This window comes from Cornus florida, unplaced genomic scaffold, assembly GCF_030987335.1.
Source record: "Cornus florida cultivar Cherokee Brave unplaced genomic scaffold, ASM3098733v1 CherokeeBrave_3.0.0_Hap2_Chr11, whole genome shotgun sequence".
Classification (NCBI taxonomy): Eukaryota; Viridiplantae; Streptophyta; class Magnoliopsida; order Cornales; family Cornaceae; genus Cornus; species Cornus florida.
In genome coordinates this window covers 120995665-121006268 of record NW_026775581.1, presented here as the reverse complement: position 1 = coordinate 121006268, position 10604 = coordinate 120995665, and the positions used below count along the sequence as shown (strand labels likewise).

Sequence of the window (10604 nt, the reverse complement as noted above, 5' to 3'; positions counted from 1 at the left end):
TTAATTAAATGTTCACATTTTTCATTTTTGAATGTCCCATTTAAAAATTTAAAGTACTATTTTTTTATTTATTTATTTTTTTTATAACATTACTAATTTAACCTTCTTACATTTAACTTATAAAAATTAAACCATCATATCTTGTGTATCCACAATAGATATATTTGATAATTTATTCACTATTAATATAATAAAAAAATATTAAAACTCATTCCCTTAAAATATTAGATTCACAAAAAGAGACTTATAGAATTAAGGTTGTATAAATTAAGATTACGTGTAGATAACTCGATAACCCAGTGGTTAGTGCTTTCGGTGAATTTTGAAAGCTCTAGGTTTCGACTCTTTGTACTTACTAATCTAACTTCTAACCCTTCTTGTTATAACGTAAATCCCCCTGATCAAGCGCTTTAAATTAATGTATTATCGAAAGATAAACTTAAATTGTGTCTTTAAAAACTTTTGTAGCATGTATAATATAGTAGTACGGAGTAATAATACTAATTCTAATAATAAATTCGACCATGAGTACCATTTTTCATATCAAAATTAGGAAAGAGTCAAAAAAAAAAAAAAAAAAAGAAAAAAAAAAAAGAAAAAAAACACGACGAGGAAGGTGCACCATATTTGAAAGATAAACTTAAATTGTGTCATATTAAAAACTGTTATAACATGTATAATACTGGTATAGTATAGTATAGTAGGGTGTAATAATACTGAAAAAAAAGTAATAAAATCCACCATGAGTACCATTTTCCATATGAAAATAAAAGAAAGAGCCAAAATATAGAAACAAAGAGGAAGGTGCACCATATTTGAACCGTGTGAGTGTAATTTTCTCATTGCCTCATAATTTGAACGGTCAATTCTTTTACGAGTCAGTCAGTCGTGTTGCGCGAACTCAGTTTTGTTTTTCCAAATAGCGCCCATCTTTGATTAATTCTTTTTTTTTTTTATTTTAAAATTCCACAGAACTTTCTCTACTACAAACATCTATCCAGCTCTATAAATATCACTTACATGTGCCCTTCATTTTTCATCGCCTATTGTTACAACCACCCAACACCTACTTTCTCATTCTCATAGCATAACTTAGCAGCCACAACTCTCTCTCTCTCTCTCTCTCTCTCTCTCTCTAGATTTCTGAAAAAAAAAACTCTGATATCTCTCTCTCTCTCCATGGATCCTCCTGTTAATGTGCCTAGATGGACACCAAGTCCTAGCCCAACAAGAACCCATCTAAAGGAGCCCATAAGAAAGGACAGTGTTGAGAGTGTTGGCACAGAAAGCTTTGCTTCAGAGGAAGATGACATGTCATTCGACACCGGAATTTCAAGCTTCCCATTCAGCACCACTTCCCATTCTAATAGTACTACCAGTCTTCCGCCACATCATCAATATGTTGGTCCTAATATTACTAATAATGGCCGATCCACTAGTCCTCCACCGCCTGTAGTACCACCTCGTCCTCGTTTTGTTCCTAATACTAGTGTTTCTACTAGTCCGCCACAAGCGCTGTCGCTGAGGGTTGATGATTCCGATATCAAACGGTCGTTGGAGGTGGACCAACGAGTAGCTGTGGCGCCGGTTGTACTGCCCCATTTCAAAGCGCCATCTCTGAGGGTTGATGATTCTGAGATCAAACGGTCGTTGGAGGTGGAACAACCTGTCACGGTGGCACCGGTTAGGAGGGCGGAAGAGAAAGTGATCCGGTTTGATGATGATGCTCCTTTGAAATCATCAAGGGGTAGTGGTATTTACATGACATGGAAGGATTTGTGGGTGACGGTGCCGGACAAGAAAGGCCGTCGCCGCCCTATCTTGCAGGGGCTCACCGGGTACGTTGAACCCGGTGAGGCTTTGGCCATCATGGGACCTTCTGGTTGTGGCAAGTCTACCCTTCTTGATACGTTGGCAGGTAATATTCTCAGCTTCTAGGCTGATCATTATGTTCACATTTTAATTGCATGTTTCTGTTTTTCGTTATTAGATTTTTTTCTATTAAATGAAAAACTAGTTTTTTAAGAAAAAATTTTTTTTTGCAAAAAAAAAAACATGATTTTTCATTTGATATGTTAATAGAAATGTATAAAAAATTAAAGTCTAGTGGTCGGCCGTTAATCCTAATATAATAGATTAAATGCTAATACAACTGGGTAATTGAAAAACTAGCATATATGTAATCAGACTATCAAGACTTGAACGAGTTCACTTTTCTTCCAAACAATAGAACTAAATTAGGAAGAAGACTGTAGGGAGTTGTTAATTATATATATATATAGAGTATATGCTTGTTTTAACTGCCTAAAAAAAGAATAAAAAAACATTTAAACATTCTTATCATTTATCAAGACACAAATAACAAATTAACTCTTATTAATCAATTCATCAATGGAATAAAATTAGCGTCACCTAATGACGGTTTAATGTTATCGTGACATTAATACCCCTAGAAAAATTAATACAGTAATTTATCTAATGCGGACTAAGCCTCCTGAATTGATGCTTTGAATAATAATAGTTTATAAATCAAGATATATTTTAAATATTTTATTTGACTAAGCTTCCTGAATTGATGCTTTGAATAATAATAGTTTATAAATCAAAATATATTTTAAATATTTTATTTTATTCTTAATCGCTTACCTAACAGTGAAATGAAAACAATATTTTTGTTGGTTTTCCTTGTAGCTAGTATTCCATAGGGTAACGCAAATATATATATTAATATATTAATATTTTTGTATACTTGTAGATTAAAACTTTGACTTCCACTTGACATAAAATTAAGGATCAATGGCACGTGTACAAAGAAATTAATATTCTTTGTATGTCTCTCAAGACTTGAATGCGTCTGTCTAGCTTGACATTAACACAATCTAACATATATTCGAATCATGACGTGTTTTGAGTATACAAATGATCTTTAATCAATCATTGACTATTTTTCAGGAAGATTAGGTTCCAACACGATGCAGACTGGAGAAATCTTCATCAACGGTCGTAAACAATCGCTTGCCTTTGGCACTTCGGTAAGAAAAAATTGAAAATTTTACTTGGACCTAGCTAATTACACTGTGTGTGTATATATATATATAATATATAATAATTGTAGAAGAGTTGGAATTCCATTGGCCACTGAAATAATATATTTTTGTGTGAGCCATTTCAATCGTTCACTATTGTATAACACTCATATTAATTGTATAATTTAAAATCTGACTCACCGTAGAAAGATTTTAGATTTGTTATACATACATGCAAGACAAGTATACATTTATTTCAAATGAAAATACTTGAGGGGACTCCTAACCCGGAAAAAAATGGTTATGCATGTGAGCCTATTTTGGCATTTTTTGCAGCTCATTTCTTTGATTTTTTTATTTTAAAAAAAAAAAAATAAATAAATAAATGTTGATAGTGATTTATGTGATGCAGGATCAGCAAGAATAATTCATATCTATAAAAATGATTTTTATAATCTTATATATCTCTAGATTGAAAGTGATTTTTTATTTTATGTTAATAATCATTCCTTTTCAGTTTGTGGCTCAATTCTATTAATAATTTAATATGTTAATTATTTTTGCTCCTTGATTATACATGCGCTCAATGACTGTCCACTTTATAACCACAATTATTTTCATTTTCTAACCAATAAATTATTTATTTTATTTATTTAGGCCTATGTGACACAAGATGATACATTAATGACGACATTAACAGTAAAAGAAGCAGTGTATTACTCAGCTCAGCTTCAACTTCCAGACACCATGTCAAGATCAGAGAAGAAGGAAAGAGCAGAGGCCACAATAAGAGACATGGGCCTGCAAGATTCCATGAACACAAGAATTGGAGGGTGGACGAAAAAGGGTCTGAGTGGTGGACAAAAGCGAAGAGTCAGCATTTGCATTGAAATCTTGACCCGCCCAAAGCTCCTCTTCCTGGATGAGCCCACCAGTGGGCTAGACAGTGCAGCCTCTTTCCACGTCATGAACCGTATTATCAAACTTGCCAAACAGGACGGAAGGACAGTCATTGCTTCTATCCATCAACCTAGCAGTGAAGTCTTTGAACTCTTCCACAATCTCTGCCTGCTCTCCTCTGGCAGGACTGTCTATTTTGGTTCCACTTCAGCCGCAAATGAGGTAATTACTACTAATTCGAGAGTCCAAATCCTTTGCAGTACTACATTGAAATGCTCACAAGTTGTGACGTATCATGCTTGTGGGCCTTCCGATGCAGTACAACACTGCATCAGATAACCTAATTAACATGACTGACTCGGGTTAGAATTGTCGAGTTGGGCTTGGGACTGAATTAATGGTTTTATACCAATCCATTTGAGTAACCTAGATGGTTGTCAAAAAAAATCTAATTTTAGTGAAGATTTTATTGAATTGTTTGTTGTGATTTTGTTGCAGTTTTTTGCTATAAATGGCTTCCCATGTCCATCTATGAGGAATCCATCTGATCACTACCTCAGAACAGTCAACAAGGACTTTGATACTGTAAGCACTTATTTCATCATCACTCTTCGTTATTGATAAATCATTAAATTACTTGATCATGATAGATTTGTGAAATTAATTATTGCCATTTTATTTATCTTAGGACATTGAACAAGGATTTGGCGGGAAAACAAGCACAGTGGAAGCTATAAACATTCTTGTCAAGTCATACAAGTCATCAGAAGCTTGCCAGCAAGTTCAACACCGAGTAGACCAGATATGCCAACAGGTAATTAATCAAGTCATTAAAGTTAATTGCAATCTTAACATAGAATTTAGAATTAATCTAAATGTCCCATGTATGCGAAATGAAGTTACTGAAACAGCTTTTTGATTCATCTGTAGAATGGAGGAACATTGGAGAAGAAGGGAAGCCAAGCCGGCTTCATCAATCAATGCCTTGTTCTTACTAGGAGATCTTTCGTGAATATGTATCGCGATCTTGGCTATTATTGGCTTCGTCTTGCAATTTACATGGCCTTGTGCTTGTGTGTGGGGACTATTTTCTATGACATTGGATCAACTTATGGTTCAATTCAGGTAACTTTGAATACTATACGACTAAACCAGTATAATATGATTGTTTTATATGTATCAGCTATATATATATATATATATATAACTAAACACACATTTCACATGTAAATTTACAGGCTAGAGGCTCAATGCTCATGTTTGTTGGAGCATTCTTGACTTTTATGGCCATTGGTGGATTTCCTTCTTTTGTGGAGGACATGAAGGTATAATCTATAAGCAACCATAATTAATTTTGCTATAATTACAACTTTGTGTAAACTGTGTCTGATACATGTGTGTTTCTTATGAAAATCAGATTTTTACGCGGGAAAGATTAAATGGGCACTATGGAGTGGTTCCATTTGTTGTGGGGAACACATTTTCTTCCATTCCTTATTTGCTATTGATCTCCGTGGTACCTGGAGCAATGGCTTATTACCTTGTTGGGCTTCAAAAGGGAATTGACCATTTTATCTTCTTTGCTCTGCTGCTCTTCGGCTGCATGATGCTGGTGGAAAGCCTCATGATGATCGTGGCTAGTATCGTGCCAGATTTTCTGATGGGCATCATCACCGGGGCAGGAATCCAAGGCGTGATGATGTTGAATGGAGGCTTTTTCCGACTGCCAGATGATCTCCCCAAGCCATTCTGGAGGTACCCAATGTACTACGTCGCCTTCCACAAGTACGCGAATCAAGGGTTCTACAAGAATGAGTTCATAGGACTGTCATTCCCTAACGAGCAGGTAGGAGGGCCAACCACCATTACAGGGGACCAAATACTGAGAAACTTTTGGCAAGTCGAGATGGGTTACTCTAAGTGGGTAGATTTTGCCATATTGATAGGAATGGTGGTCCTTTATAGGTTCATGTTTGTGGCAATTTTGAAGACTGTTGAGAAGGTTAAGCCCATGATCAGAGCTCTTCTCGCCCCTTCTCCTAAGAACTCAACTCAAATGGAAGATCCCACTTCATCACCTTGACATGAATCAAGAATGCCTTTTCAATTAATTTTATTTGTAAGTTTGCAGTGTAATTAAAGTGTTACTTCAAGTGTAATCAATGTCTTTTTTTTTTCTTTTCTTTTTTTTTTTCTGGTTAAAGTGTAACAAAGGTTGGTGATGAAGACCAATGACTTGTTGGTCTACTAGTGTGAGATATATTGAATTGTTTGTGAAATAAATAGAAGTAATCAGAGTTCCGGAATGAATAGTATTTGATGTTGAGTTTCAATTTCTTCTACTCTATGGTTAAGAGAAAATGAAGCCTTTTTTTTTTTTTTTTTTTGTTACATTCCCTCAATGAACTTTATCAATACATTCCCTAGGTTTTTCACTCGAGATGCCACAAATTCGACAAATTTTCACTTCAAATTTCAACCTTGATTACTGTTTAATAATTCAAAGAAGAGTCTTTCTAATGCATTTTACGTTTTCATGGCAAGTAAACTCGTACTTGCTTTTTAAACTTGGAGATTCTACTTTTCCTTTGAGAGGTGGAGAACATATCACTCAAGTCAAGATTTATTGATAGAGTTTTACTATTTGAGCTAAAATCTGCTCAAATTGATATGCACAAATAGTCGGGAACATATATACCACACCAGTATGTGAATATTAGTTTAGGCCGATTTCAAAGTAGAGCGTTTTCTTTATTAAAGGAATGCAAAATGATAGTGAAGGGTTTTTTCGGCCTACTCCAGTGATTTTCATTGTATAAACAAACAATTCTTGCAAACCCATTCTCAATTTAAAAGGCTTGTTAAGCTTGTCGTTTAGAAAACAATTCTTAAGAATTAAAAAAAAAAAAAGTTATTTTCAAATAATTATAAAAAAAGAGTTATTTGAAAACATGTTTGTTTTTTTTTTTTTTTTTTTTTTCTTCCTTCTATATTTTTTGTAACTTAGTTTTTCATAAAACTGAAGTTTTTGTACAGTGCTTTGATTTTCAGTCTGAAAATAAAAATTATTTTTACAGTGACAAATCAAGCCGTCCCAAAATTTATACCATAATTTCAAGTTAATAATAAATTTTATTGTTGACCCAAAACTACTCTGTAATTTAATTATTTTTTTTGCTACTTTTTCTCAACAACATGAAAAACATGCAAATATCCAGAATTATAGAAACATGTGAATGGTTCTTTGTTCGAAATTTTCCAGTCAAATAAAGGAAGAGGTGGTCAGATCTTCTTAATCCAACTTTATTTTCCTAATGAGCAAATTTTCCAAGCACAACTAGAACATAGGCTAGAAATTGACTGCCGTTTTCCTACCATGACTTGTCAATTAGGAGACTCTGTTAAATTCTAGGCTTGGACAAATATATATATATATATAATATTGACTGCTTAATTTACTACCATGACTTGTCAATTAGGATACTCTGTTAAATTCTAGGTTTGGACAATATATATATATATGTGTGTGTGTGTGTGTGTGTGTGACTTTGTTAATTCTAGCCGTAGGCGCTAATCTTGTTTAGCTTCTAGACTCTCATACTTTGACACAGGTCTCATACAAAAATTTAGAATGCGACAGTTGATTTATTTACGTCTTCAAACTTGACAATTCATTCCCACCATACATGTAGAATCGTAGATCTTGACCTGTATTTCAGCCGGGAGCCAAACAACTACTAGTACTAAATGTAATATGTTACTTATTTGGTTCAAAGTTTTAAGAATAGTTTTTTGTTTTTTTAAAGAAGATAATCTTGGTGGTTATTTTTTGAAAAACTAGCAAGGAAAAAAAAAATAAAGAAAAAAAAAAAAAAGCCTACTTTTCGATGATTTTATAACACAGTTAACAACAGTGCAAGCAATTCCAAATTTAGTCATGATATTGTCTATTTTGAACTTAAGGTAACACAGTTTTGTTTTTAAATTTTGTCTCCAAAGATTTAATGCAATTAAAGATAGCATCACCACATATAAACGCGTTACATTTTTTATACCCAAAAAATGTAAAACTGTGCAACTTGTAGCGCTTTCAATGCCTATTAACGTCCACCCACATATGCCGTCGCATATAATTTTTTGCTCAAGAGACATCCAAAGAACAGGGCAATGTCCAGGGACAGGTCCTTTGAACCAAATCATGTCTTTTAACTGAGCCACATTGCCTCTACTGAACCATATCTTACTGTTTATCTATTCAAATAAGTAGCCTTCCGTGACCTGTGTGATTGGTGGATCACAACAACTACGATGAACCGCAATTGTTGTGATAAATTTTTAGGCAATTGCTAGGGCATCTTTCAATAAAAGCATCCATGATAAACACAATAATTAAATTTTGACACTGGGAGGTGTTTGTCATTTTCTTTAACTAAAGTAAAAAGTGTTAAAGCAAATAGAGCTGGTTTTATACGGTTATATATACCATAAAGTTTGGACATTAAGTTATAGTTGGAGGATATATCTGGACTCATTCATTTACATGCAATGGAAGTGTACCGATAAACCATAGCTCCAAATATGGAGGACTTCCTTTCTGATTGACTTATTCATGTTTATGAATGAAATTTAGGTGTGTTCAGGTGCTTGAAATTGAAGTCTTTGAATTGAAATTGGTGAAATTGGAAAAAAAATAACTAAGAAAATTAAATCAAAATTTTCTCAAATTCCAATTCCAATTCCAATTCCAATTCCAAAACTCTAATTTCATGCAGCCGAACACACCCTTAAGGTAAAAAAAGAAAATTATAAAAACATGTAGTTTGATTGGCATGTCACTTGATTCATCTGCATCCAATATTCAGGTTAGTATGAATTTTGCAGAATTCACCTCAATTAATTAGGGCAAATACCCTACTTGGCCTATCTTTTATCGGGAGTTCAATAATTTGAACCATAATTTAGAACTCATATCACAATCACCTACTATAACATATTGTTATTCATTGTGACATGCCATAAATCTAAAATGAGTTTTTTCCGCCAATTAATGGATAAGTTATGCATTTGAGAATTTTTGCCAATAAGCATAAAGATCCAACAAGTCTCAACGGGTAAAATTGAAAAATTATTAGATAGTTTTGAATTATTAATAATTGGTGGAACAGTTTAATTGTTCAATTGAAAAAGTGATTCTACAAAAATGTATTAATATACATGTATTTGTGAAAACCTAATTGATTGGATCGCGCAATTGATTGGATCTGAATGTTGGGTTTGCAGGAGCTAGATGAGATGAAGAAACGATTAAAGGAGATGGAAGATGAAGCCGCCGCTATTCGTCAAATGCAGGCCAAAGTCGAGAAGGAAATGGGCGCTGTTCAACGTTATTTTATGTCTTCTTCTTTTTTTCTTTTTTTTCTTTTTTTTTTTCTTTCTAAGCCTTCACATCTTCAATTTTTTTTAATCTAGTATATGACTTCTTTGTGTTTGTTGGTTGCAACTTTAGTAAGCTAGCTCTTAATAGTCCTGGCATTGTGGAGCACGGTTTTAGCAATTTCTAAATCGTCCTTAGGGCAAATATATATAAATAAATATATATAAATATATAGACATAGAGTAACAATGGTCTTGAAAATTGATGTATAATTTACTCTTTTTGGTTTTGCTAATAGGGAAAATGCGATTAAAGGAATATTGTTGTGTGGTAACTGATATGATTGATTTCACCACTTTAGATCCTGATTTAGTCATATAAGCTTGATGACCTCATTGGTATGGCCATGAAAAATACGATTTTTGTTATCTTTAGATTCTCATAAAAAAAGATATTTGTCATTTGCCACTTTCCATGTTGCTGAATATTTTCTTGTTAAGAATTATGTCTCAAATTCCCATTATTATTAGTTTCTATTTTAGAGTATAATTTTATGGTAATTTCTTATAGAAATATGAATTGGGCTATAAGAAATTGTAATCCTTATCCACAAAGGAATTAGGTATGTGACTCTATAAATAGACACTTAGGCTATTGTTGAGAGTTATGAGTTCAGAGAGATATAACCTCATGAGGGAGTACGTTGATGGTAGGGGTGAGTTACGGGTTTGGTAGAGTGAATACTGATGGTGAGAGGGAGTCTCGTGGCGTACACGGAGATCTCGGTCAAGAGTTTGTGTGCATGGTCCGGTGTTGAAATTCTCTACTATTGTAATATCTCTACATATACAATAAATCTCTTCTCATTCGTGGATGTAACCCTGATTTTGGGTGAACCACGTATATATTTTGTGTTGTGGTTTGAATTATTGTTTTCTTTCTTTCTTTTGCTTCCGCTGTTCCCCAACAACTGGTATCAGAGCCAAAGGTGAAGGAGATCCAGAAAACACAAGAAGTCTCAACATGTGCTATAACGGGCTTTAGTTGTAGGTGGAGTCAATCGGTTTGATTACATGGCATAGAGCTTGAGAAGTCAAGGTGGAGCCTTGGGGTTTTGACTGATTGAGCAACATATAGTGAAGATAATCCGAGTTCTACAATAAGATCTCGAAGATTAAAGTTGCAAAGAATTGTTCAGATTCAATTGTCATAAGAAGCGATGATTGACGTAATGGAATTTGAGCCAAGGTGGAGATATGGTATCTTTGTTGGGAGAGATGACAATAAACAAACACAGCGAAATA

General features: G+C 33.8%; 1 protein-coding gene across 1 annotated transcript; it reads left to right on the top strand.

The window, feature by feature from the left end:
* The first annotated feature begins 845 nt into the window (after window positions 1–845).
* On the top strand, window positions 846–6120 carry LOC132285471 (ABC transporter G family member 1-like). Its single transcript, XM_059787663.1, has 8 exons — window positions 846–1918; window positions 2953–3032; window positions 3684–4148; window positions 4425–4511; window positions 4615–4740; window positions 4857–5051; window positions 5165–5251; window positions 5344–6120. The coding sequence occupies exons 1-8, from the start codon at window positions 1180–1182 to the stop codon at window positions 6007–6009; spliced, it is 2445 nt and encodes an 814-aa protein (XP_059643646.1). The 5' UTR covers window positions 846–1179; the 3' UTR covers window positions 6010–6120.
* The last annotated feature ends 4484 nt before the right edge of the window (window positions 6121–10604 follow it).